The following is a 24,387-nucleotide window of genomic DNA, read 5'->3' as shown; positions in this document are numbered from 1 at the left end:
CTTGGGATGAAACAGGTGATGGGAAGGGAAAGGCAAAACTCAGTGGTTTCTTCCCTCCTGGTTCCCAGGGAAACACAGGTGTTGGCAGAATATCCCATTTTATGGCAGCTGCAGTGTGGGTAGTGTTCCTTCTACAGCACAGGACAGAAATGAACACTCCTAAGGATGAACCTGAGTTAAAAAAGAAAACATTGTCTCCAAACTACTCTGAGTAGGAAGGATGTGACATACCTAATATGTGTCAGACCAAATGGGTTTCTATCAGAACTTTTTTATTTTGATGGTGGAATGAGATGGTCATCATTTTGCAAAGTTCATGTATGAAGACACGAATTGGTATGAATATACTTTGTATCCAACCACAGATATGAACAATTGTGCTCTATATGTGTAATATGAATGGTAATGCTTTCCACTGTCATATGTAAATTAAAAATTAATTAATTAATTAATTTTTTAAAAAGGTGGGAATCTTAAAATATAAGCTTCCATGATCAAAAACATTGAGGAATGTGCATGCTTGTGCGCGCGCGCGCGCGCACACACACACACACACACACACACACACAAACTTTTCTCCAGTGGTTCTAAGTAGGATAAATAATACTCAACTGCCCCCCAATTCAGCACTGCATCCCCAAAGAACCAAGACAAGACTTCTAAGTACTTTTAGTTCACATTTTTACTGTTTAAAAACTATGTTAACAGAGCAGTTATAGAACAGAACTCCTTACATTTCTTTATTTACACCACACCCTGAAAAAGAAAACAAAACTCTCTATTTGCTTAACTGTGAATAGCAAAGTTTTGTGATTTGTGACCCAAATGACCCATCTGAAATTCATTTACAAGGTTTTTACATTAATAGAACAGTGGTGTGCTACACATACCGGACTCAGATGAAGTCTAAAATACACTGGACTCCAGAGAATGGATTACGAACCAACACTTAGGATTCAAGTGTTTTGGGGGAAAACACTTACATAAGAGACTATGTCGGCCTCAACACTAAAATAAAAAGCAAACATGCAACTTTCAAAACTTGATAAAATAACTTTTTTTCCCTTCAAATTTGTGCTCATAGTTAATATTCAGTCCCCCTACCCATACTCTCCACACCAAGATCCCAAAGTTTGGGAAATGTAGCAATTCAGTTTTGGAAAAACAAAAAACAAAAACATTCTCCTAACTCCTGTTTTCGTAAATACTGCATAGTGGCATCAATGTTAAACAGCAAAGAATTTTATTAAGAAACAATCTGTCATTTGGGGTTTACCTATTTTTATATGACAATGATTGGGGTCTAAATATTCTTGTAGCTCAGAGAACTATCATTTAAACAAGTGATTTTAATACCAGCATAAAAAAAATCAACACAGCTATTTCTCAGACATTTCTTTTTCTAAACAATTAAGTAAGGTTTTAGGTTCCAAGTTTATACTGAGAGAATTATGATACCTGGGATAGAAAGTAAAATTGTTCTAATTCTCAAACAAAACCACCACTAATATCTATGAAAACATTTATTCTTTATATGCAGATACTAGTGACTTCTATTTCAGTGTGGATCAACAACTGCAAAAATATACAGCCTCCTATTTATTTACAATATATTTATATACAAATGAAGCATTCCTACAATAAGCCTCAGCTGCATAGATTCTTCCTTAAAAACACAAATTTGAGCCTGTATACAAATAGGCCCAGTTTCAGGGCCTTCCTCAGAGAAAACCCCAAAGGAGGATGTCTGCATCCTTGCAAATATTACATTGTTTTCCAAGAACTCTCTTTTGATTCTGATATTTTTCAGTTGTTAGCCACCCCACCCCCAATTTGTACCTGAAAGCCTTATATCATTATTAAAAATTCACTCTATTTCAGAGGAAGAATGTTCTGTTGCTAACAAAGTTTGAGATCTGTCATCCTTAAGGAAAACCATTTATGAGTACTGCTAAATGATGTCATCTGGATTGTTGTTTTGAAAGTTGCTGGACATTTGCTTGAGGGAGGGAATTAGTCTTAAAGCCTATGCCCTTCCTAAGCCCCAAGTCATTTAAACTGAAAAATGGAGGGAAGGTTTTTCTCCAAGGCACAAAATCAAATATCCAGTATTATCACCACCTTCTACCCACCCCAATTACTAGTGCCCTCCACTGCTGGGCTACACTGCAATGGAGCCAAATTGCTACTTTTCAGAGCAGTTTGTAGTTCCTTTATCAGTGTAGACCGATCAGGAGAGAATTCACTTTATTTATTTTTGCCACATTGTGGATAGAACCCAGGGCCTTGTGCATGCTAGGCAAGTGCTCTACCACTGACTGCGAATTCACTTTAAAAGGAGGACAGGATTGATGCCCCCACGAACACACTCTGTGGCAAACTGACTTCTGACACAAATTCAGTATTTCCTCCAAGGTTACATTTACAAAAGGGGTTTTCTTTTAATTTCCCTCAAAAAAAGAAAAAAGAAAAAGGAAAAAAAAAAAAAAAGCCTTACTTTGATTTCTTCACAGCTATAAAAATGTCATCCTCACTGTGCCTTACCTGAAGTAACCCTAAGTGTAGTTTTGGAGTGTGCACCTGCACTGGTAATTCTGGAGGGAGGGGGCACAGCGGGTGACAGCAAGAGATTCCTTTGCTTTTCCTGCCATTGCAGAGTCACTGAGGTGTTTTCCTCCCCTCCCTGCCTGGGCTCCCATTTTTTTTTTTTTTTTTTGCCTGGAAACTATCTTCTGAAGTAGGACTCATGGAGAGAACTAATTAGTCCAGAGCGGTTCTTAAACTTGATGTGCATTAGCATCACCTGGAGGCCTTGTTCAGATTGCTGCCCCTTTCTGAGAGCGGCCAATTTCACTGTCTGAAGCCAGGCCTGGGAATGTGCATTCTAACAGGTCCATGCATGATGCTGATGCTGCTGGTCTGGGAGATGCACTTTGAGAACCACTAGCTTGGAGGCTTGAGTCCAGCTCCAGGAAGAAGTCTCTCTTGGTAAGTAAGGTGTCCTCTAAGATGCTGAGGAATTTTACCACTGCCCTTTGCCTACCTCCACCCCCTAACTGATGTGTACCTTTCTTTTTTTTTTTTTTTTTTTTCAACAGGGTGTATGTGAAAAGGAAAGTGGAGACTTTTTACCCTTCCTGTGGTTACTGGGCAATTAAACTGCAATCAAGAGCACTAAGGCTATTCCAAGTGTCATGTGCTCGCCTCCACCACACCCTGGCACATAGGAAAAGCTATGCAGCGATGTCCTTTTCTGTAGTGGGCTGGAAAGGAGGTGATCTATGGGAGCAAAAGAAGTCCAGCCTGAGACCACGGATGAAAGAAAAGGCACCAGCTGAGGAACGCTTACAACCCCCCGCCCCTGGAGGCCCCTCATCCTGCTTCCACTCCTCCTACCCCCAGGCTTTCTGGACTTTTTCTCCCTCATCTTTGCTGGAGACCATTATTCTGTCCAGCAGGTGATATGTGGCTGAGATGAACAGTCTAGATTCCACTAGCAACAGGCAGAGATGTTCTTGACAGCTCTGAACAAACACCCCCAGGAACCAATCATATTTGGTGGCTTGGTTCCTTTTGCAGTCATATTAAATTATTCAATTTCAGCTAAACTATGGGTCTGATAATCATTTCTAGCTGGTCTGGGTGCCTAACCTGATTTCTAAAGGAAAATACATTCCAGGTTACAAACAACCCACAAAGTTTCACAATATAAATTCCTTATAACTGGTGGCTACCTATGCCTAAAAAGAGTAGATTTTCTTCCTGGGCATGTTTTGCTACCCCCACTTCCAATAAGTGACATGAAGTAAATTAGGGATTTGTAGTATTCTGTGTTACCATAACCAGAGAACAGTTCTAAATCCACAGTATGAAACTGACACTGTTCACTAGTGTAGAGATCCTATCTACCAAAGGAAAACGTGCTGCTTCCTCTGGCTAAGATACAGTATCTTTAGTCTACTAATTTAGCAGAAAAACATCTATAGCACTTGACTTGTGCTGCTTAAGTTCTACCTAACATCTGCAATACATGTTATTTTTTGGATACCAGTGCACTATTTTGAATAAGAATAGCAGTACACTTCATAGTGAATTCCATACAAGTCATATAATCAGTAATATTTGACAAATTACAGTAGGGTCTATAATAGTCAGTTAACAACCAACTAAACTTATAAAGAAAGGTTGAAAAATGTGAATAACAGACATCAATAATAATGTGCTTCCTCTAAATAAATATATCTTAAATAACAAATTTCTTATACTGACACACAAAATCCAGAGATCCAAAGAATATCACTACACATCCCAGAATTAATAATTTTCTGAATTCACTTTGTGAATATAAAATGAACTGAGTAATGAAGAAAATAGAAAGATGCATAGTAGTATAGCTTGCAAACTAAATTATGAATTTTTTTTTTTTTTTTAATGTAGGGTCATCCCATTCTCTGACTATTTCATTACTTGGTGAAATAGAAATGCTCAGTTTCTAGCATTGCTCATGTTAACATGGAAACCACTTCTGAAAAGGACAAGATGGCTGTGGACTTACTAGGTTAAGGTACTGGGATCTGGGTCAGGCGATCAAATCCAGTTGCCTGAACTCTGACTCCATATGGATGTCATTCTGTAGTATTACATTAAAAGCTATGATGGTGTAAAGCAGGAAATAACCTTTCATTCTCCTCCAAGAGGACTGTGACAGGTGCTTTGATGCCTGCCTTATCTACAGACATTAGTTTGTAAAAAAAAAAAAAAGGGGGGGGGGAACAGTTCCCTGTGACTGACTCTCAGTGACAGCAAAGCCCTTTGGGGAGTCAGGGTGGAAGGAACAGAAGCCAGAGCTAAGTGCCTGGAAACTCTGCCAACCATCTGTGGTTAGATTCTACTTATCTCCAGATAAGAAATCTGTGCTCGGTGAACTTACATGTTTAGAAAATGCAACCAGAATACATAGAGATAAGGCATAAGCCCTGTTTCAAGAGACCAGCTCACAGAGCATGCACATTTCTTACCATTCATAAAACAGGGACATGCCAATCACAAGTGATGGGATGGCCTAGCTTTGGGGGTTGCTATCTGGGTGTCCTTTGTGTCCCCCATTCCTGTTCCAGCTACCTTGTCACAAGCTCTCTCATTTCATCTCTTCATAGTTTCTTTCCGCTCCCTTTAGGGGAGGGACTGAGTAAGAGTTTGGGGCAACTCTGTGCTGCACAAACCACGCTGAGATGAACAGTAATGAGAAGAGAGAGAGTTCGGACACTGAGGCCCTCGTCTTCCCTGTGGGGAAAAGGAAGGTACACAGTGATTTCACCAAAGGTTCTTCACAAAGACTCTCTGAAAGCTTATTTTCAAGACTGGATGGAAAGTTAATGGAGAAGAAAGAGAAATGAGGCTTATTTGAGGTACAAAAATCTTGTATTTGTAATAACCTAGATTTATTATATAAAACAAGTCTATTAAAGACTCTCCTAAAGTACCCAATATAAAATAGGAATTACTTACCCTAGATCGTCCTTAGTTAGGGACACATTATTTCACTATGACAAAAAGCTGGTGGACATGACTAAATAAATGCTGCTGGGCTTATCAATTCAATAAAACATTTCCCTCACTTCAATGATACAGGTGTAGAGTTAAAGGCTATCTACATCAGAGGAGTATTTTCTTAGGCATCTTGGACAATCTTTTTATGGCAGGTGCCAGGGGTCTCCTCCAGTAGAAGCTCACTTAGCCTAGAGGAACTCTGACCTAAGATTCTAAAAGGGAAAAAAAAAAAAAAAAACTTCATTTGCAAGATTAGATAAATGTGTAGTTTAATATATTTATGAAGGTATTATTCCAACCTCTTCCTATCTGAGGACACTCAGAAGGGAATATCTTTCATGGGAGCAGTATGTTGTACCTGCTAGGCAGCTGGACGGCCCTGATCTGAGCTGCCTCAAACAATGGGCATGCTCAGATGAGGCAATGGCACGTGCCCTATGACTCCCATATGATTAACTTGGTGTGCTATGTCAACCAAAAGAGGCAAATTATTTACGAAAAACTGTTTTTTTTCCTATAAAGCAAAATAAATATACACAATTCAAGATTCTTTTCTAAAAAGACCCAGATAGTGTGAGCTGAACATCAGTAGGAAAATTATCTCAGAACCCAGATATGTAATAAGTCAACACGATTGGTGATTATGTTTTCAAAGTTCTAAGAGACTACAAAGCCACAAAAACAGAGTTAGGAGAATGGAAAATAACTGACTTGAAAAGTACTTTATAATATAAGTGCATGAAATTTGGGGATAGGGGGAAAGATCCACCATTCCTAAAGAGATCCCAAATGTTGGAGGGGCACGAACTGTTACAGAAACAGGTCTCCAATTTGCAACCAAAGTGCTGTTCCATTTTAAGTATCTTGTACTTTTCTGTTGTTTCTGTGAACTTGCAAAAGAAGTGATGAGGAGTTGCTGATGTGTGGAGACTTGATGAGCAGCAGACTGGAATGCTTTCTTTTCCGGCTGGTCTCAGTGGCCTTCGTCACTACCGGATGAGCAGGCCCAATCATAGATGACCAAGGGGATGCTGACCAAGGAGAACAGCACCCCCAAGCCCAAAAAGAGAGCCGCCTGGAGCAATAAAAAGACATGGATTATTTTCAATGCCGTTGACCTTTTCCATATGCACCTGGGAAAAAAAATAGAAAATTTTTCCCCCTCTCCCTTTGTGTCCCCTTATAGTTGGAGTTTGTTACAACCATTGCTGAATGGTGAGATTCTACAATTGTGTGAATCTGATTCTGCAAGAATGGGAAAATAAGAAAAATAAGCTAAGCACAGCCGTCCTCTACATTCTGTTCTTTTTAACTTCATGGTCACCTCAAATGTATCCAGTCTACAAATGACTGGGTATCCTTAGAGCTTTTTTCTCAAAGTAAAATTATAACTTAAAAAGAAAAAAAATCCAGGTCATTGTGGTACTTGTTACCTACCAACCTAAATTATCACTGGCAGGCAGACCTTTCTGTTTGAAAAAATGGAACAAATATAAGCAAAAGCAAAGTAGATTTGATCAAGTGAGATCAGAAACAAGTGTCAAAAACTAAGTTACTTGGAGGGTTGATGAAGGCCACAGGTGGACAGGTTACTAAGTTCAGCATCTGGAGAACTGGTGATTATAAGTTGTTTGGCCTTGAGAAAAGTGAGTTTTGCAGGGGAAGATGAAGCCATATGAGAGCCAAGGGCTAGCCTGGGAACTTGGGGGTAGAAGAGGTAAGGGAAGGAGATGAGGCAAATGGTGGAGCTGACCCATCTAACTCCCAGTAGTCCCTACAAGGAGCCCTTGCCTAATGCTATTTGGTAGATGCAGTTTTATCATGGGAGTCTGAATGGAGAGGCCCAGAGAATTTACAGACAACAGGCCTTCACCGTTTGCACCAATTCCATCTTAGGATATTTCATGATAGTGCCACAGTGAATTCTCCTTCCTCTCTATCCTTGGGTAGATCCTACAGGTAAAGGCCTAGAAGGATTTGGAGTTTATGGCTTCAAGGATAAACTAGATGCTCTACCAGCATCAATGATGTTTGTAAGTGCATAGGGATGGTCCCTCCTGCCTCTGGGTCTGTTGACTCAGGTAACATGTGCAATTACAGTGCTTACACTATCTGGGAGGGCAGCTGAGAAGCCTTCTTCGAGGCCAAGCAAAATGGTGCTCCAGAAGGGACTCATGTAGCAGCCACTTCACCCCTGCTTCCCTCACTGTCTCCAAGTGCACCACCTTCAAGATGCCCTTGAACTTCACCAGACCTGGAAACAAGAATCCCAATATAGAAAGGTAGTTTTTGAATCCAGGTCTGCTTGCTCCAAAGCATTTCTGTCAAGTCATAAAAAGGCTCTTTAAACTAATTCAGACATTTCATTTAAGTCACTGCCTATGCCCTAGGTTGTAGGAAGGAGTTAGTTATGTGACTAGAAATCATGCAGAAACAGAAGACTGCATCCAATCTTTGAGTCTCTCCACTTCATATCTCGCTAAAGAGAGGCATCACACACCTATGGAGTCACAGGAGTAGAAATATCCATCTCCTGGCTAGCTGGATCAGAGTAAAAGCTAATGCACAATAAGAGTAAAAAATGGAAAAGATATTTTGAGGGAAAGGAGAAGATATGATTTGAAATTTTACATATCCCCAAGGGGAAAACTATAGGGCTAATGCCTCCCTTCAAGGCTACTAAAAGTAGTTTAAGATGGTAGAGAGATGAACTATTTATTTGCCAAATTCAAATGGAAAGCTAATCAGAAAATTAGAGTGGTTGGCAAGAGACATACCCAGATTCTTTGAGTGCCTTTATCTCCATCCTGGTTTGTGATTTTTAAATAAAGAGATGAAGGAAGAATGAAAATAAGCATATTGGCAGATGTAACTCCTGCAAAGAAAAAAAAAAAAAAAAAAAGAAGGCAGCTTAGGATTGTTCTTATGCAATTTTAACTTTAAAACAGCTGCAGTATGTTGTGGAATGATAGGTGGAAAGTCATAAAGCCATACCTACGACTCCAAAAATATCCTTCATGGAGGGTATGAAGATCACCAGCAAGTTGATGATAACCAAGAGTATGAAGGTAACCAAGACATGACGACATAAATTAAACTTTGTTTTCTTAGCCAGTTCAAATAAAGATGAACGAACCTGTAGGAAAAGAAAGTAAGGATTCTGTAAAGGCCTAAGCAGAACACTAAACTTCACATTTCTCAGTAGAATAACTGATGGAGTGCTGCACAGGAATCTGTGGAATGTTTCATAATGCCTTGTGAATTTTGAGATAGCTTAACAGTTTTGGACGTATGAGGCTTGACTTCAACTGCCAAGTATTTGCATATATGAACAGTAAGAGTTTTCCTTTGGGGTGGGTAATTTCTTTGCTTTAACTAAGATTTGAGTGTTCTCTTCTGGTCTTTCTACACCCTCTCATCATGTATGCCTGACATTCAACCATTCCACCCACAGAGGGCTGGGGGCTGTAGCTCAGTGGTAGAGCGCTTGCCTAGCATGTGTGAGGCACTGGGTTCGATCCTCAGCACCACATAAATCTAAATAATAAATAAAATGAAGATATTGTATCTATCTACAACTTAAAAAAAAAAAAAAAAGATTCCATCTACAGAGGGTACACTAGCTCACAGATCCCACTTACTGTCCCAAGAGCATGGAGCCTCTCAGGCTCTTTCAATGACTAGGAAAGTCACCTAGGCAGGCTTTTTCTGGAACAGGGTTCTGAAGGCAAAAAAGAAAGGCAAGACCCCAGCTTTTCTCAGATGACACTGAGGCCTTTTACTCACTGTGAAAAATAACACGGGCACGGTGAGGATGACAGCGACAATGACAGCTAGCCGCACTGTCAGGATGAGAATGTCATCCTTGCTCTGGTACTTGTGAAGGAGGTCTGAATGCACATTGTCTACAGGGAGGGAAAAGCAAGAGGGTTTTAGAAGGAGACAAAGGGTTATGCTGAATGAGTTCTTGTGAACTACCAAGAATTTGTAAACCAAAGGGTAAAGAAATATCTGTTAAAACCATTTATAAAGTTGAGAAAAAAAACCAAAAAAACCACCCCTATGTGAGAGAGACATGCTCCAGCGTTCAGGTGTACCTTTAGCTGAAAAGAATGCAAAGCAAATCACTAGAAGAAGGTGCGTGGAGCAGGGCTGCTTCACTGAAACTAATTAACCTGCATGGCTGAGGCACAAGCCCCTCCAAATCTACAGACTCCCCTGACCGAGAGCGACTCTCCAAGCTACAACGACTAGCTGCAGTCCACGAGAGCTTTTTTCCTTCACACTCCACTCTTGCAACTCAACCTCCAGTGGCCAAGGAGCAGAGGTACCAACCTAACCTCACCATCCTCACGACCACTGAGAAAGAATGCTTCTCCTCCACGAATGTTTTTTTTTGTTAAGAGGAGGAAAAAAAAAAAAAAAAAGCATACAGTTGATGTACTATTTTGAATTTCTCTCAGCTCCAAATTCCAGAAAGTGTTATTTCAAAGACTACCAATGCTGGGAAAGCAGTCAAAGAACAGCATGGAAATGCTCATTCTTTTGATAAGAAATCATTTCCCTTCATGTCTCCTTTCAAAAGCTTCTCATTGAACCAATCTCAAGATTCTGGGCCTGAAGTTCAAATTCTAACCTGTACCATAGAGCTTGTCTCAGTCTGGAAAAGGACCAAAGGATATTAAAAAAAAAAAAAAAAAAAACTCATTAGTTCTCATTTTCTTGATTCAGAATTCATAATCACTTAAAAATAGCTCATCTTTTTTCTTTCTTCTAAGAGTATAAAAGGGTTCAGTATTCTATTATATGTTGAAAAAATGGATTTACAAAGAAAAATCAGAGCTTGAAGAAGGTAACAGTGAGACTGTTCAATTAACATTACTTCTCCCTCTCTCCCTCCCTCCACCCACCCTAGTCCTATGACTCTGTGGGAACTGCAGAAACACCATTTTTATGCAAAATTAAATGTGCTAGTTATGGAGTCGTAGATAATGCTATTCTCTATTGCTTGTGAAATGGTAATAATACAACTGTATAATCAGAGTAGCCTTTCTCTCCAAGCTAAATTAATCTTTAAATGTGTTTAAATTTTGAGGCAATTTTTTATGGAAAAGAAAAATGCCCTAAAGAAATATCACTTAATAGAGATAACTGTGGAAAATATGCCACTGAAACATGATAAACAAGGATGCAGGATAATTTGAGTAGGAGAGATTAAGTAGCAAAAGCAGGTAAGCTATTTAAAAGGATCAATACAAGTTACAAATAAAACCTTGCTTTCTTTTTCAGATTTCATTTCATTTAACTTTCTATGTCATGCCTTCTGGTCTTTGCAAGGCCCCAACTTCCGGTAAACACTTAGCGTTTTATTTTTAATTAATGTAGAGTGTCATGAGTGTGGCACTCTCCTTTTCCTCACTTCCAGCATCTGTCTCTGTCTTTTCTATTAATGGAGTCTGACCCAATTTTCAGTGTCAATTAGGAAAGTCTTCTGTGATGTAGTTTCAAACTTTCCTAAGACGGCATGCTTCTAAAATGCAATGTCTTATACTCTGGTTTCTCTTCAGATCCTATAAATCTTTCGCCTTTTACTAAAATGCAATTTCTTTTAAGGACACTATGAGAAGAAAACAACTACAGAATATTGTTTTAGTGATGATCCTATTTTGCAATCTACATAAACATGTAAAAGAAACCATCACCATTTTATGTGAAAACAGTAAAACCAAATGGTTGCCCTGTTTGGTCTCCGTGTCATTTTGTTATTGATTTTAACTAATTTATTTGTACATACCTGTAAGTATGCATCGACAGAGATTACTTACCATAGAATGTCAAGTAGCCAAAAATGGCAGTCAAGAAGTACATAACAAACATGGCGAAAAAGGAGATATTTGAAACCATCTGCATTTTTTTCTGTGATCGACTAAAAACAAAGATAAATGAATTTGAGAATTTAAAAGAATGTATTACTGAACTGAAGTGTGGGGGCTAACACTGAGGAACATACTCATTTAACTTTACTTCCATCAAGTTGGGGCAGATCTGGTCAGCTATAAAACCCCCAGCAATTATGCCAGTTTAAAATAACTACCTTTAATACCAAATGGATGTTGTGAGGGAGTGATCCATGAACTACACTCCCTTGAGTGTTCTTCCCCATGCTTTTAAAAGAATATCAAGTTCTCATCTGAAGGCCAGACAGTACTCTTTAATATTTGTGTTTATTATCTCCACACTGACTGGGCAAAGGAAAAAAAAAAAAAAAGGCAGAAAAAATTCAAGTGCTCTTTCTCCCAGCTGCAGAGATCAGTGGCAGAGCTAGAACTTGACCTCAGGAGTTGTGTCCTGAAGGCTGCTGTGTGGGCTCTGGTTGGCCCATCAAGTACCCCAGGGAGGCACCTGGAAGTCTGTGTCTCTCCAGAGCAGGAGGTACTCAAGAGATTGCACTGGCGATGAGGGTGGGCTCTCTCTCAGGACCAGTCTACTCTGGGGTTGGAATGACCCTTTTAAGTTTTTTAAACTGCTCAAATAATTAATCTACAAGACTGTATTCCATAACAGACCACAGACAGTCATAACATTTAGTTGTGTCCTAATACAGAATCTGGGATGTCATGAGAGCGTGGAAAATGAGGAAAACGAGCAAGTACATACTTGAGAAAATGATAAACTAAAAGCAGACCATTAAATTGAAAAGATGATAAAGACATATTTAAATTCTCTAAATGTAGGATCACGAATTTATATGCAGATTTTAAATAAAAGGAAACATTTCAAAATTTGGCCATTTATCAATTAAATATGAAAGGGGAAGAATTGAGAGAGAAGTCAATGCTAAATGACATCAATATTTTTGTCTAAAAATGGAGATGAATAACTATATTGTATATCTTTTCTGAACCTAAGACTATTCCTTGATGACTATTTTTATATAGAATAATCTGATAACAGGAGAACACCAGAGGAGATTTATAAGCTGGTCTTTACTCTTCTCTAAAAGAACAATCAAAAACAAATCCATAGAATCATCTTAATAATTTCAAACAACAATATTATTCTTCTGGGCTGGGGCTGTAGATCAGTAGTAGAGGGCTTGCCTAGCATGTCAGGCACTGGGTTTGATCCTCAGCACCACATAAAAATAAATAAGTAAATAAAGATATTGTGTCCATAAAAATAATATATTATTCTTTCTAGTTTGTAGCCTTAATATTAATTTCCTATTGTCTGATTTACCAGCCCTTTCTACCCCAACCATCAGGGGAATCAAAGACAGTGCATTTAGCAGTTTCCAGATCAGTCTGAAGATTATCATTACTTGAAAACTAAGCACAAGGAACAAAAAGCAACACAAGTACTTGAACTCTCCTAAGTTAATACAATATTTGAAAATACAAATTAACTAAAAATCCCACAGGATTGGCCACTTTCTATATTTATGGCCAAAGAATACTGCAGATTTCTGGATTTTTAAATACAGTACTTAAGAATGGCAAATGTCAGTCAATGTTGAAAACTGGGTGATGAATCTGTGGTGGTTCATTATATAAGATTTTATTTATTTATTTTTTTTTTAGTTGTTGATAGACCTTTATTTTATTTATTTATATGTGGTGCTGAGAATCAAACCCCACTGAGCCCCAGCCCCAGCCCATAAGATTTTATTTTAATATAGAACTTGTCCACTAATGAAGGGGCATAAAATGATCAAGATATAAAAATGAAATCTCTTACTCTTTAAGCTCACTGTAGATTGGCAGGACTGATGGGTGGCAGACAAATGCAAATGCGATGGTTGGTAAAGCATACACGGTCTATTTGAAAGAAAAAGAAATAAACACTAAGAAAAAGACATCTTTACCATAAAAATTATACAGCTCACTCCAGTGTTTCCAGAGCTGTTTTTTATCTGACAGCTCTTCAGAATCTCTGGATTATTTGGTAATTAGGAAAGTTTTGATCTCTAAAACAGGAGCAGCTTTTCTCAAGAGGGCTTATCTAGCTCTAGCCATTAGGCGTTTGTCAAATAACGGCTTTAGATCTGGCCCGCCTACAGGGTGTTTATGCACTGCAAGCGCAGTAAACCCATGTTTAAGTGGCATTAGTCAGTTACATGGCAATTTTCCTACATCACACTCTCACTGGATCCCTACAGCAGCCCTGAGCAGCAGAGAGGCCATTGCTTGCTGTTCTTGGAATCCCTCGGACAGGTTAGGTAATGTGCTTAGGACTTCCACCTCTGTTTGACCGCTCTTTGGCTAGGTCAGGTGCATCAAAGAGTACTTAAAAGATAGCATCTAAAAAGAAAGCTAGTTCCATAGTTCACTACTTTGTATCCTTAAAGTGTGAGAGAGAGAGAGACCTATTTATTCTCTTAAATAAGATTTTTTTTAACTCTCAAACTCAATAGAATTTGTTATAGAAAAGGAAATTGATAGAGAAGGGAAGAAAAGTTAGTATATCTCCTGTTCTTACTTTGCTGAAGTTCTATAGGAGACCTGGTCCCACAAAACCCTGGGAGATAAAGAAAAGGATTCTCATTTTGACACAAGGGATATGACTTGCCTAAGGACTGAAATCCAAGCCTGACGGACCACAGAGTCCATGGTTCCCCATAATATCAACCCTATTTTACAGTATAAACATTTTTTTACATGCCAATTCGTGGTGATAGGTCTATATTTCAACTGTGCAAACTGAACAGGTTTGAGGTATTCCTTCTGTCACCATCATATAAATGCAGTGAGCGAAGGATATTATACTTTGCTTTCAAAGCATCGCCCTCTACCTAAGAGAAAAGCTGAGATAATTACCCAGAAAGAAATTTTCACAGTAAACGCTCATGGTTTGTCTTAAGCAGATAAGAAGTAAGGGGAAATATATTTCCATACATCTCAAAGGTCTCTGAATGGACTGTGGAATACAAAAGCAATGACCCCATGTGTTCTTATAAGAACTAATATACTCAAAACAGTGTAATTTTACAAGTATGAGAAATATATTGGCCTTAATCAAGATGTTCTTGCTTATCTTTAAAGGATAAGGAAACTTACCTTAGAATTGAAAGTAACATATTTTGGCGTACACATGTCAGCATTTGTTGAATTAGCATTTGCTGTTGAATTTAGCTCTCGAAAACCACAGGGAATTTGAAATTTCTTGTAGATAACCTGGTATTAAAAAAAAAAAAAAAAAACACCAGAGAAACTATATAGATTTTACTAAAGCCAAACAATGAATAATTGTTACATGGCATTGTACTATGTCAAAATCAAACCATTTCAATCAGCACTTACCACTATTAGGAAAAAGACCATACAGCTCAAGGAAAATCCACTAGTATACCCAAGATATCCTTTAAAAAGTAAAAAAATAAATTGCTATTATAATTTCATCAATTATTTCATTTCTTTCAATGCATTACTTGAAGCCTAGCTTGGAACTCCAATAATATGCACACATGCCCATGTGAATACAAGATTTATTATTTGACAGTGCTACTTTATTGGCAAAAAAAAATTAGGGTTTTGAATAAAAGCATTATATTAGGTGTTCTGATTTCAGTGCTTCCTGGCACACTAGAGAACACAGATTCCCAGAATTCAGGGAAAAGGAGCCTCCCAATTTTGGCCCTAGGCCTGTGTGCTGACTCTAAGGCAATCCTACAGGCAAATCCATTTACTCCTCAATGCTCTGCAGTTCTTCATCGTGCACACTGTGTGCACACTGAGTGTCAATCATAACAATTCTTCCCCCAGATGACAGGCACAAGATGTGAATTTCTAGGGATAAATGGCATATCTGAGGAGCTTTACTTGTTCCCCTTAGAATCCAACTGGGATTCTAAGAACTCCATCTGCCTCTCTGCACAGCCTCTAGGAAGGTGAAGTAAGTGGGCTCCTGGGAACTGCATTCTTCATCCCTGAGGAAGGGCCCTTCTCTGGCATCATAGAAAAGCCTACACCAACCCAGAAGGTAGAAAATTAAGTACTTAAAAGAAAACAAGTCTATTTAATAAACTTCATAGAAGCTATCGAAGTGTGACTTTTCTTTTTTTAACAGGGGGAAAAAAACTGCTTCACAATTATTTTTGGAAGAACATTAATCCAAAATTTTGCCTTGAATTAGCCCAGATTTTAAGAAAATGCCTCTTAGAGGTTTTTGACTACATAGCAACCTGGCCTCATTACTCAATGTATGAAATTCTCTTTAACAGCAGGCATACTTGTCTCCAACTCACAAGCATAGAAACAAATGTCAAAACCAAATGGATGTGACTTGGAGATCATGTCATTTTTGACTTTAAACTTTTTCACTCTCCTTTCAGCAAGGGAAATCACTGATATTGGCTAGACTCGAAATTTAAGAGTGATTCATGACACTTTGGGGTATAAACACAAGCAACTTTCTGTCTTGATATTAAATATGAAAATCTGTCTAAATAATCAGAGTATGTATGACCTCATAAGAAGAGAATTCCATTTTCAGGACTTTCCTTGGGGCAACCTGTAATACTGTATTATCCGCCCCAAAAACCTTCCCTTTGCCCATCCCAGCTTAGTAGAGGCACTCCTCAGGAAGTCACATACTGATGTGTTTTCCTCACACATTAACACTGGGCCTGATTAATACTTGCAGTTTATGATTCACTTACTTATGACCCTGCAAGTGGAAGTACAAGGCAATGTTGTTCATTTTTATGAGGCTTCTAAATCGTGTGGGCACTGTAGAGATTATGGGCAAGATAAAGGCAAGATCTTTCCTTACCTAAATTCTTCAACAGACACAGAGGGAGAATTATGCCAAAGGTAACCATCACCACCAGAACTCGGCCGTCCACATACCAGGCTCTGAAAGGCAGGTAAGCACAGCTAGGCTCTATGTTTTGTTTAGAAAGTGACACGCCTGCCCCAGGTAAAATTTCATGATATATTGTAATTCATGTTTATTACTAATTTTACCATTGATATTTTTAATCATTATTCAGGTTTTATCCAGACACTTTAACCCAACCATTACTCCTTTACTACTGCCTCACTCCCAGGTAATGAAAGAAGGGGAATGAGCTTTGTCTCTCATTGGCTAAATGTGGCATTCCTCTGAATTATTTATGTAGTTTTGAAGCTGAATGCATACATTGCATTCTGTCAGATTACAACTTGTCCTATCAATTATTTAAAGAGAAAGTTCCTTTTTGTTTTGCTTGGCTGGTATCAGTGAGAATCGAGTCACCACAGGTAGGCAGTTCTCTCTCGCTGATCCCTTGGATTTGACCTTGAATCCTGAGGATAGAGCACTAGGAACTCTGGCTCCTACAATTCTCCAAAGGAAAACAGAAACTAAGACTAATAAGAACTATTAAACAAGAAAGAGTCAAAACATAATTCCTATGCCAAAAGTGGCTGGCAACATTTTCCAGGGTTAGCAACATCTTTAATGAGGTTTGTTCATATAAATTTTGCTCCCCAAATGCTATAAGCCTTTAAGTAAGAGGCTAGGGTCTTATTTTTTGTATTTTTTCATGTTCTGCTTCTGTGTAAAAATATTCTATATCTGTTCTATTTCACAGAAATTTGATATAGATTTCAGGCTCACGGGAAAATGCAGTATCAATTGTTTGCAGCATAACAGATAATTCTACCTTTAAACGTTCATATTCAAATGGCTCTCCCTGCTTCTTTCACTTATATATCCCCAAAGAAATTTATTGTTGAACAAAGGGGGAAAAAAAAAAAACAGCCAAGGAAAAACTCTGTTTCTGCAATTTTCATAAAACAAAAGCTTTGGTTAGCCTGCATTTAAATTAAAAACATTTTAGTTTTATTACACACACACACACACACAGAGTCTATAACTTACGAAAATGCCTCTTCCTTTCCCATCAGAAATTTTATGGCAGAGGGTAGTTCATTTTTTACTATGAAGAGGTAGCTCAGCATTGCTGGAGGAAAATGAGAACATTTTTAGAAAAATAATACCAAAGATCATATTGCAAGCTATCTAGAAGACTACCAGCCTATTCTTAGACTAACCTTCAATAAGACACAAAGGTAGCTTTAGCAGCCCTAGTGGGATATTTGTCTTTAAGTAAGAACGGCTATCTCTGCTTTACATTCCATGTGTGATAACTGCTTGAATTGTGTGGACACCCCACTACCAGAATTAGAAAAGGCAATAAGTCACATACTTTATGTATGGAAAGTATGTTCTCTTTACCTCCAGTGTTCTGTAGAGAGGTGGCTCCAAAGATGACCAGCTTCCCTGTGGTGCCAAAGACTTGTTCTCCCAGCTTTTCATAAACCATGCAGCCTATTTAAGAGTCAAAATTAAGGACACAATCCTGTTGACCATTCCTCAAATTATTTTGTGTCTTTCTCAAACTCAGACAAATAGCAGCCAACTTGGCTATGCAAGGGTTAATGCATTACATTGATAAAATAACATCTTGACATTTTTAAAGGTCAGACATGATCACCATTTCTCCTTTTTCAAGCTGGCTACAGTAGCATTATAATCAAACTCTAGATCATATGGCTTATTTTAAAATATCTCTACCTTACTGGAGGGCAATTCCCACTTTCATCTTTTTCTCAGGTTTGGTATGTACTACTGAAGAATTGATTAAAAAAAGATCCTGGTGTTTAAAACAAAAAGATTCCTTTATGATTAACTACCTGAACAGATCAGGCTAACAAAGAATTATCTTCGTAACATTCCATCAATCCCTCTTGTCCTAAATATAATGATAGGCTTCTAGTAGTAATCACATAAGAATTCTGATCATTCATAAAATTTAGTTCAAAGAAAGCCGCAGACAAATCTGAGCCAAGACTAATCTGGCTGTAGCAAAATTCTAAAGTGATCAAAAAGCTCATATCAGTAGATACTAAAATTGTTATCCATTCATTAAAAACAACAACAACAAAAACTGCCTGGGTAGGGTGGCTGAGGCAACATCAAGGGCAGCCTGGGCAACTTACAGACCCTGTCTCAAAACAAAAAAATAAGAGCTGTGTGTATGGCTCAGTTGGTAGAGTATTTGCCTAGCATGTGGGTGGTTCTAGGTTCAATCCCCAGTACCCCCAAAAGAAAAAAAGACAGAACAACAACAAAAAACAAAACACAACGACCTGTTACATTTCTTTATGACAGTTCAAGAAAGCAATATGGATCAGGCTATAATTAAACCTTTATTTAATCTCTCATAAGACTGGTGTTTAAACTAGACAATGGGTAGATCCTAAATTTATTACAAAATGTTCCAGTCATCTGTATACAATAATAGCTGGCCAATGTGGTTTTAGCTAATGTAAAAGTCAAAGTATTACAAACATAATCCAGTGTCCCAGGAATAGAAAATAAACACTTCAGGTATTACACTGCCCAGAGAACTTGAAGTCCTTGGTAGCTGGCTCCCTCCCACACTGCCTCAGGAGTAACATTTTCTCCTTGGAATATGCACCAAAGAGGATAAAAGGTCTATTTACTTTTTAAAACCTTGGAGGTTATGATATAAAACATGCAATCTTTGTTCAGGATTTATGAAGGCCTAAGGGAAAACAGAAGCCTTGAAAATGAAGTCATCTTAAAGTAGAAAAACAGATGCAACTAAGGGTTCACTTTAAATGACAATGCTATTTGCTCATTGCTCATGACAATTTAAACTCGAGTGCCTGTTTCTCTAGGCAAATAACACAATAAGTCTTCCAGTTACTGTAGGTCAAAGTAGTCCTTCTTTTTAATAATCAAATTGCTGAACAAAGAGAGCATCATTTGTTCACAATTCACCATGAACATTATTCACCTCAGCCTTAACAAAATCAGACTTTTTCTTAGCTTACCTGTTTCCTTGGAACAGATCAATAGAAGGTTTATTGAATAGATGGACAGCAATGTCACCGAAGTCAAAAGTATCCTGAAGCAAAGAAAATAAATCCTGTTGTAATAACTAGAAAACAGCATATTCTGATCTTGCATTCTAGAAGGGCAAAGGTTTATTTATATGGTTCACACTATTTGTTAATAGTATCCAAAATGTGGAAACTGTTAGTCACCCTGCTTTAGAAACCTCCATAAAAATGTCCTACCAAATAAAGAAGTGCTCATTAGAATCTGAGTAAGTCTACCAGTGCAAGTTCTTTATGTCATTCGAAGCCGAAACAGCTCTCTGGGAACATTTCAGTTGAGATGACTGTAAGACCACATTGTGAAACAACACATTTTTAGTCTAGGGTATGGATAGTCTCTCTTTACATCTGGGTGAGAAAGTGGTTTGGGGGTGGGAAGTGAAAAAAAAAGCTTGCAGGGAGTGACCTTCCAAGAGAGACCACGTGACTCTGGGCAACTTGCTTCACTGCTTCCATGGGTGGATTGAAGACACCAGCCAAAAGATGTGACCTTTCCCCCTATGGCTATTTTCAAATCTATACGTTGTACCACTTATCTAATTTCCTTGTTTTTTGCATGTGGTTCCTCTGAGATGCATACCCACCTCTTCCAGTGGGGAGATTCTGACAATCAAGCATAATGAAAAGGCTTTTTTCAATGATGAACTCGTGTTTTTGTTTTAGTACATCTGGCTCATTATGAAACCCTTCTCAAGAAATTTACAGTTAAAATGATGTGGGAGATTACATAGATTATTTCCGAATCCTTTGGTTAAAACTGACATGATACTAAAAATAAAGCCCATTTATTAAAAAGAGGGGGGAAAATATTCCATTCCCCAAGTGAAACCACTCACTCTCTGATGTAGGGAAATACAGACCTAGAACAATAAATTACTGCAATTGATTCCATGTTTGAGTAAATAAAGGCAATTATTTTCCTAGCAAGTGATGTTGAGAGGCACTAGGCACAACATGCTGTTCTTGGCGGGGCTCCTACTCCTGATCCTCCCCCACTGCACACCTGTTGAACTCCGGGGGCTCTTGGCCCAGCTCAGAGGCCATCTCATAGGGCCATTCCTTTGCACTGGGTGGAATGACTATTCCTTAGTCTCTGGTCCTATAGCATTTTGCTTCTCCTGCATGCAAAATGCTGTGGAGGAAAACAGGAAGTATAGAATGGTCACCAGCTAAACAGATGGACTGACAGAAATTGGTCAGAAAACAAAAGAGAGTCTGAGCACTTGGGAGGAAAAATAGAAAACCCAACACTTTGTGTATAGGCCAGACTGTCCTGCCAATAAAGGGGAATTTAGATTAATTATGCTGATGGAGGAGATACCTTCAGATGCATATTTGTTTAGCTTGATAGAGGAGATTAAGATGGTAAGTGATTAAGGGGGGTGACTAAGATGGTAAGGTAAGTCCCTTACAATCTTTGCTGGTTAAAGGACATAAAACATTGAGAGGAAGTGTTTATTGATCAACCCAGTAGCTTTGACATATGTAATGAAACATGATTTGATATGCTCTGTGAGAGAAAAAGATACAGGATCAAATTGTAGCTTGATTTTTTTCCCCTATAAGATAAATAATATTTATGTTAAAAAAGTAAACTTTTGAGTTTTATTCAGAGTTTTCTCAAGTGCAAGGATCCTGAACACTAAGTGGCGACTTCTAATGTGCATATGACAGACCCTGGAGACATAGAACAGAACAGTATGGACTTCCCAGTGAGGAGAGGATGGGTGCCATCTTAGGATTTTGTCATGTGCTATTCTGGGGTGATCATGTGACCTAATCGGACTCTGCTGGGGCCTGATAAGAACAGTACAGGAGGTATTACTACAGACCCAAGGCTGTGGTATGACCTTGCAGAAAGATGTGCCTAGCAGGAAGTATTAATTACTTAGCATCTATATAATGATTTACCAAAAGCTCTAAACTTGGAAGAAACTAAATACCTAATAGCAAAAGAAATATTCTATGAAAACATTTGCAGTGTTCTCTTCGCTAATAGCCCCTGGAACCACATGGTTGTCTCTTCACGCATTCTATAGTTGAATCTCTTAGTGGATGATGCTCATCAGTGGGCCTCTGGCCCTTGTCAAAGAATTGAAGAATTTCTTCATAAAATCCTGTTACACCTTTTCCTTTATCAGATGGGATAAGTGTCGATCAGAGAAGATTGGAGTAGGATGATTCCCGATTTTGTTCCCCACTTTAAAACACGGCAGGATGAAGTGCTCCCACAGCGATGGAAACAGTTCTGCCCCCATGTTTAAAGGACAGAACACTGCACCCCACAGGAAAGGACACATAGCAAGTGTCCCAGAGCCTCTGCATTTAACCATTCAATCTATGAAGATTCTCTTTCATCCCTCACAGAATATGAATCTTTCCTTTCATGACTGAAAACTAACATACAACAAAACTTTTTTTTCCCCTTGTCAGGCCACTAAGAAAGCAAACTGTGTAGGTATAATTCTAATAATTCTTCTGGGATATCAGAAACTAGCATTAGCAAGATTAAAATTTAGAAAAGAACACCTCTTTATTTAGATTCTTAGAAATAAGCAGTATGTTGTCTAGTTGACTCTAACAGATCCCACAATGGTTTAAGAAAACCAAGTCAGAGATGCTTTGAAACACAGAAACCATGACATTTAAAGGAAAACACTGAGAGGAACAATGGGAGAGACCGTGAGGGCTTATTTAAACACTGGTGTTCAGTAGCACGATGCCCCTATTTGTCTAAAGAGGTATTTGAACACATAATTATGGCTTCCTGGAAGAGAAACACTAGCTGGTATTCTTGAGTTAACAAAGGGGAACACGAGTAATTCCTTTTTTCATTTTATCTGGATTATCATTTAAGCCTCCACACTGTTAACCATTGGGCGAAAGTTTTAATACGGCTGGCACAAACACTGGTGGCTGGAAAAGGCATTTTTACATGATACTTGGGGTTTTGAGATGTTGATATTTCACACTTGTTTCTGGCCTTGACTAGAGGGGATCTAGGGCATGTTACTAGATGGGCTGTGGGGAAGGGGCGGTGGGAAGGTCAGAACTGTGAAGAATGTGATCAGGAAATTTTGTCTCCTGGGAGGATTGCTAGGGAACTCTAGAGGATTTCTAGACTTGAATCAGGGACAGACCTTCCCAGACGACCTCGGTCTAGATCTACAACCAGTACAAGAAACCGCCACACTCCACGCAAACATACAGGTACCAGGTCTGCAAAATATGTTCTGAGAGGGGACCCATTAGGCAACTTGTTCTGTTTCTGGATAGTTCTGTGCTTTGGAACTGAGACTGAGCTGAAATCACTGCTGCTATTCTACCCTTGGTCCTCACTTTACCCTCAAGATCTGTTTGAATCTACCTGAAATCTAACCCCTCTTCTACCTAACAATCCCTCCGAAGGTGACTGGACACTTTGACTTAAACACCTCCAGACTTTTCAACGGTTCATCTTGTGAGAAAGGGTTCAGATGATTTCCTCTTCCAAGGCCTGTGTGCTGAGACAAGCACAAACAACACTACAACTTCAGTTTCTGTCCAGATAGTGCAAAGCATGATGTGATTTTCGGTTCTCTTGAGTTGGACATCATATTTCTTTTAAGGCAAACTATTTGGGGATTCATTTTTATGGGTGTCATATCACACTTCTCATTCTTTTTGAGCTCTGGTATAAAATGCTCCTAGGCCAAGTCTGCCTGATTCTAGCCTACCCTGTCTACTTTTTTTAAGTGTAAAATTCTACATTTATTTTTATTACATTTTATCCCTCAAGTCTTGTGCTATCTTTTAAAATTCTTCTTCTTCTTTTTTTTTTGGTTCTACTCATCTCAGCAGCTTCGTATCTTCAGTGTACCTTCATGAAGCCTCTGATCCTGACTGAATAGAACAAGACAATCTGCAAATGACTCACTGTCTAGCTGACGGCTCAAGCCAGAAGCCTGGAAGTCACTGTTGATTTCTTACCTATTCTCTCATTCCTCATACCCAATTCACAAGCAAAGCTCTTATCATTTCTACCTCCAGAATACATCCCAAATACATAAGCTGCTTTCCCTATCTCCACTGACATCAGTCTAAGGAGCTATCATCTTTAACTTCTGATAACTTTTACCCATCTCCCTTTTTGTACCTCCTTAGATCTATCCTTCACCCAGTAGCCAGAATCATTTTTTATTTTATTGCTTTTTTGTGTCTCCATCACCAGATTACAGGACAGGCCATGGTGACTGAATTCACCTACTTAGCTGTTTACACTCAACACCAAACACACAAACAATAGACTCTTAGCTAAGAATCAGTGAACTTACAAATATTAGGATCTGTTTACACTCAACACCAAACACACAAACAACAGGTTCTTAGCTAAGAATCAGCGAATTTACAAATATTAGGATCTCGTTTGCAAGTGAGGTGAGTCTATATCAATACTTTGGTAAAATCAAGACTTATTTAGGATAGTCCCTGTGACCTACTAGTTTATCCAGATGTTTAAAGATGATGTTAGGCTGAGTTAGAAGGTGCACATCTGTAATCTCATCTAGTTGGGGGAGAAGGGAACTGAGACAGGAGGGTCACAAGTTCAAGTCCAGTTTTGACAACTTAGTGAGACACTATTTCAAAATTTTAAAAAATAAGTAAATAAAGGGCTAGCGATATAGCTCAGTGGTAGAGCATCCCTGGGTTCAATCCTCAGTATCAAAAAAGAAAAAGTTAATTTAATGCCATTTAGGGAAGTTTTAAGTCTCTATGGAGCAATATTTTCTGTGTTAACTGCACATAAACAAGCCATTTAGTAATTTGCTATATAACATTGCTTGGAGTCCACTTTTTGCCACTTTTGAAAGCTGGGATGAAATCTGCCTACTTCCAATCCTCAGGGATACTCCTGCTCTCCATGAGTTCTTAAATATTTGTGACAGAG

The 24,387-nt window shown here is 38.5% G+C and overlaps 1 protein-coding gene across 6 annotated transcripts in view; it reads right to left on the bottom strand.

The window, feature by feature from the left end:
- Positions 1 to 664: 664 nt before the first annotated feature.
- The window catches only part of Slc38a1 (solute carrier family 38 member 1), a 65,242-nt gene continuing 41,519 nt past the window's right edge, over positions 665 to 24,387 (bottom strand). For 5 of the 6 annotated variants that reach the window (XM_078014840.1, XM_078014841.1, XM_078014839.1 and 2 more), the window contains 12 exons: positions 19,395 to 19,468; positions 17,770 to 17,862; positions 17,413 to 17,494; positions 16,321 to 16,403; positions 14,850 to 14,908; positions 14,607 to 14,723; positions 13,288 to 13,367; positions 11,376 to 11,476; positions 9,337 to 9,455; positions 8,545 to 8,686; positions 8,328 to 8,425; positions 665 to 6,625 (listed from right to left, as the gene is read on the bottom strand). In XM_078014840.1, coding sequence (XP_077870966.1) covers positions 6,524 to 6,625; positions 8,328 to 8,425; positions 8,545 to 8,686; positions 9,337 to 9,455; positions 11,376 to 11,476; positions 13,288 to 13,367; positions 14,607 to 14,723; positions 14,850 to 14,908; positions 16,321 to 16,403; positions 17,413 to 17,494; positions 17,770 to 17,862; positions 19,395 to 19,468 — 1,150 coding nt within the window. In that variant the 3' untranslated portion in view covers positions 665 to 6,523. Of the gene's footprint in view, positions 6,626 to 7,657; positions 7,805 to 8,327; positions 8,426 to 8,544; positions 8,687 to 9,336; positions 9,456 to 11,375; positions 11,477 to 13,287; positions 13,368 to 14,606; positions 14,724 to 14,849; positions 14,909 to 16,320; positions 16,404 to 17,412; positions 17,495 to 17,769; positions 17,863 to 19,394; positions 19,469 to 24,387 lie in introns of all 6 variants that reach the window. The other variant, XR_013422960.1, reaches the window with a different exon arrangement.

This window comes from Ictidomys tridecemlineatus, chromosome 6 (assembly GCF_052094955.1).
Source record: "Ictidomys tridecemlineatus isolate mIctTri1 chromosome 6, mIctTri1.hap1, whole genome shotgun sequence".
In the NCBI taxonomy this organism is placed as follows: domain Eukaryota; kingdom Metazoa; phylum Chordata; class Mammalia; order Rodentia; family Sciuridae; genus Ictidomys; species Ictidomys tridecemlineatus.
This window is presented reverse-complemented; position numbering and strand designations above follow the sequence as displayed.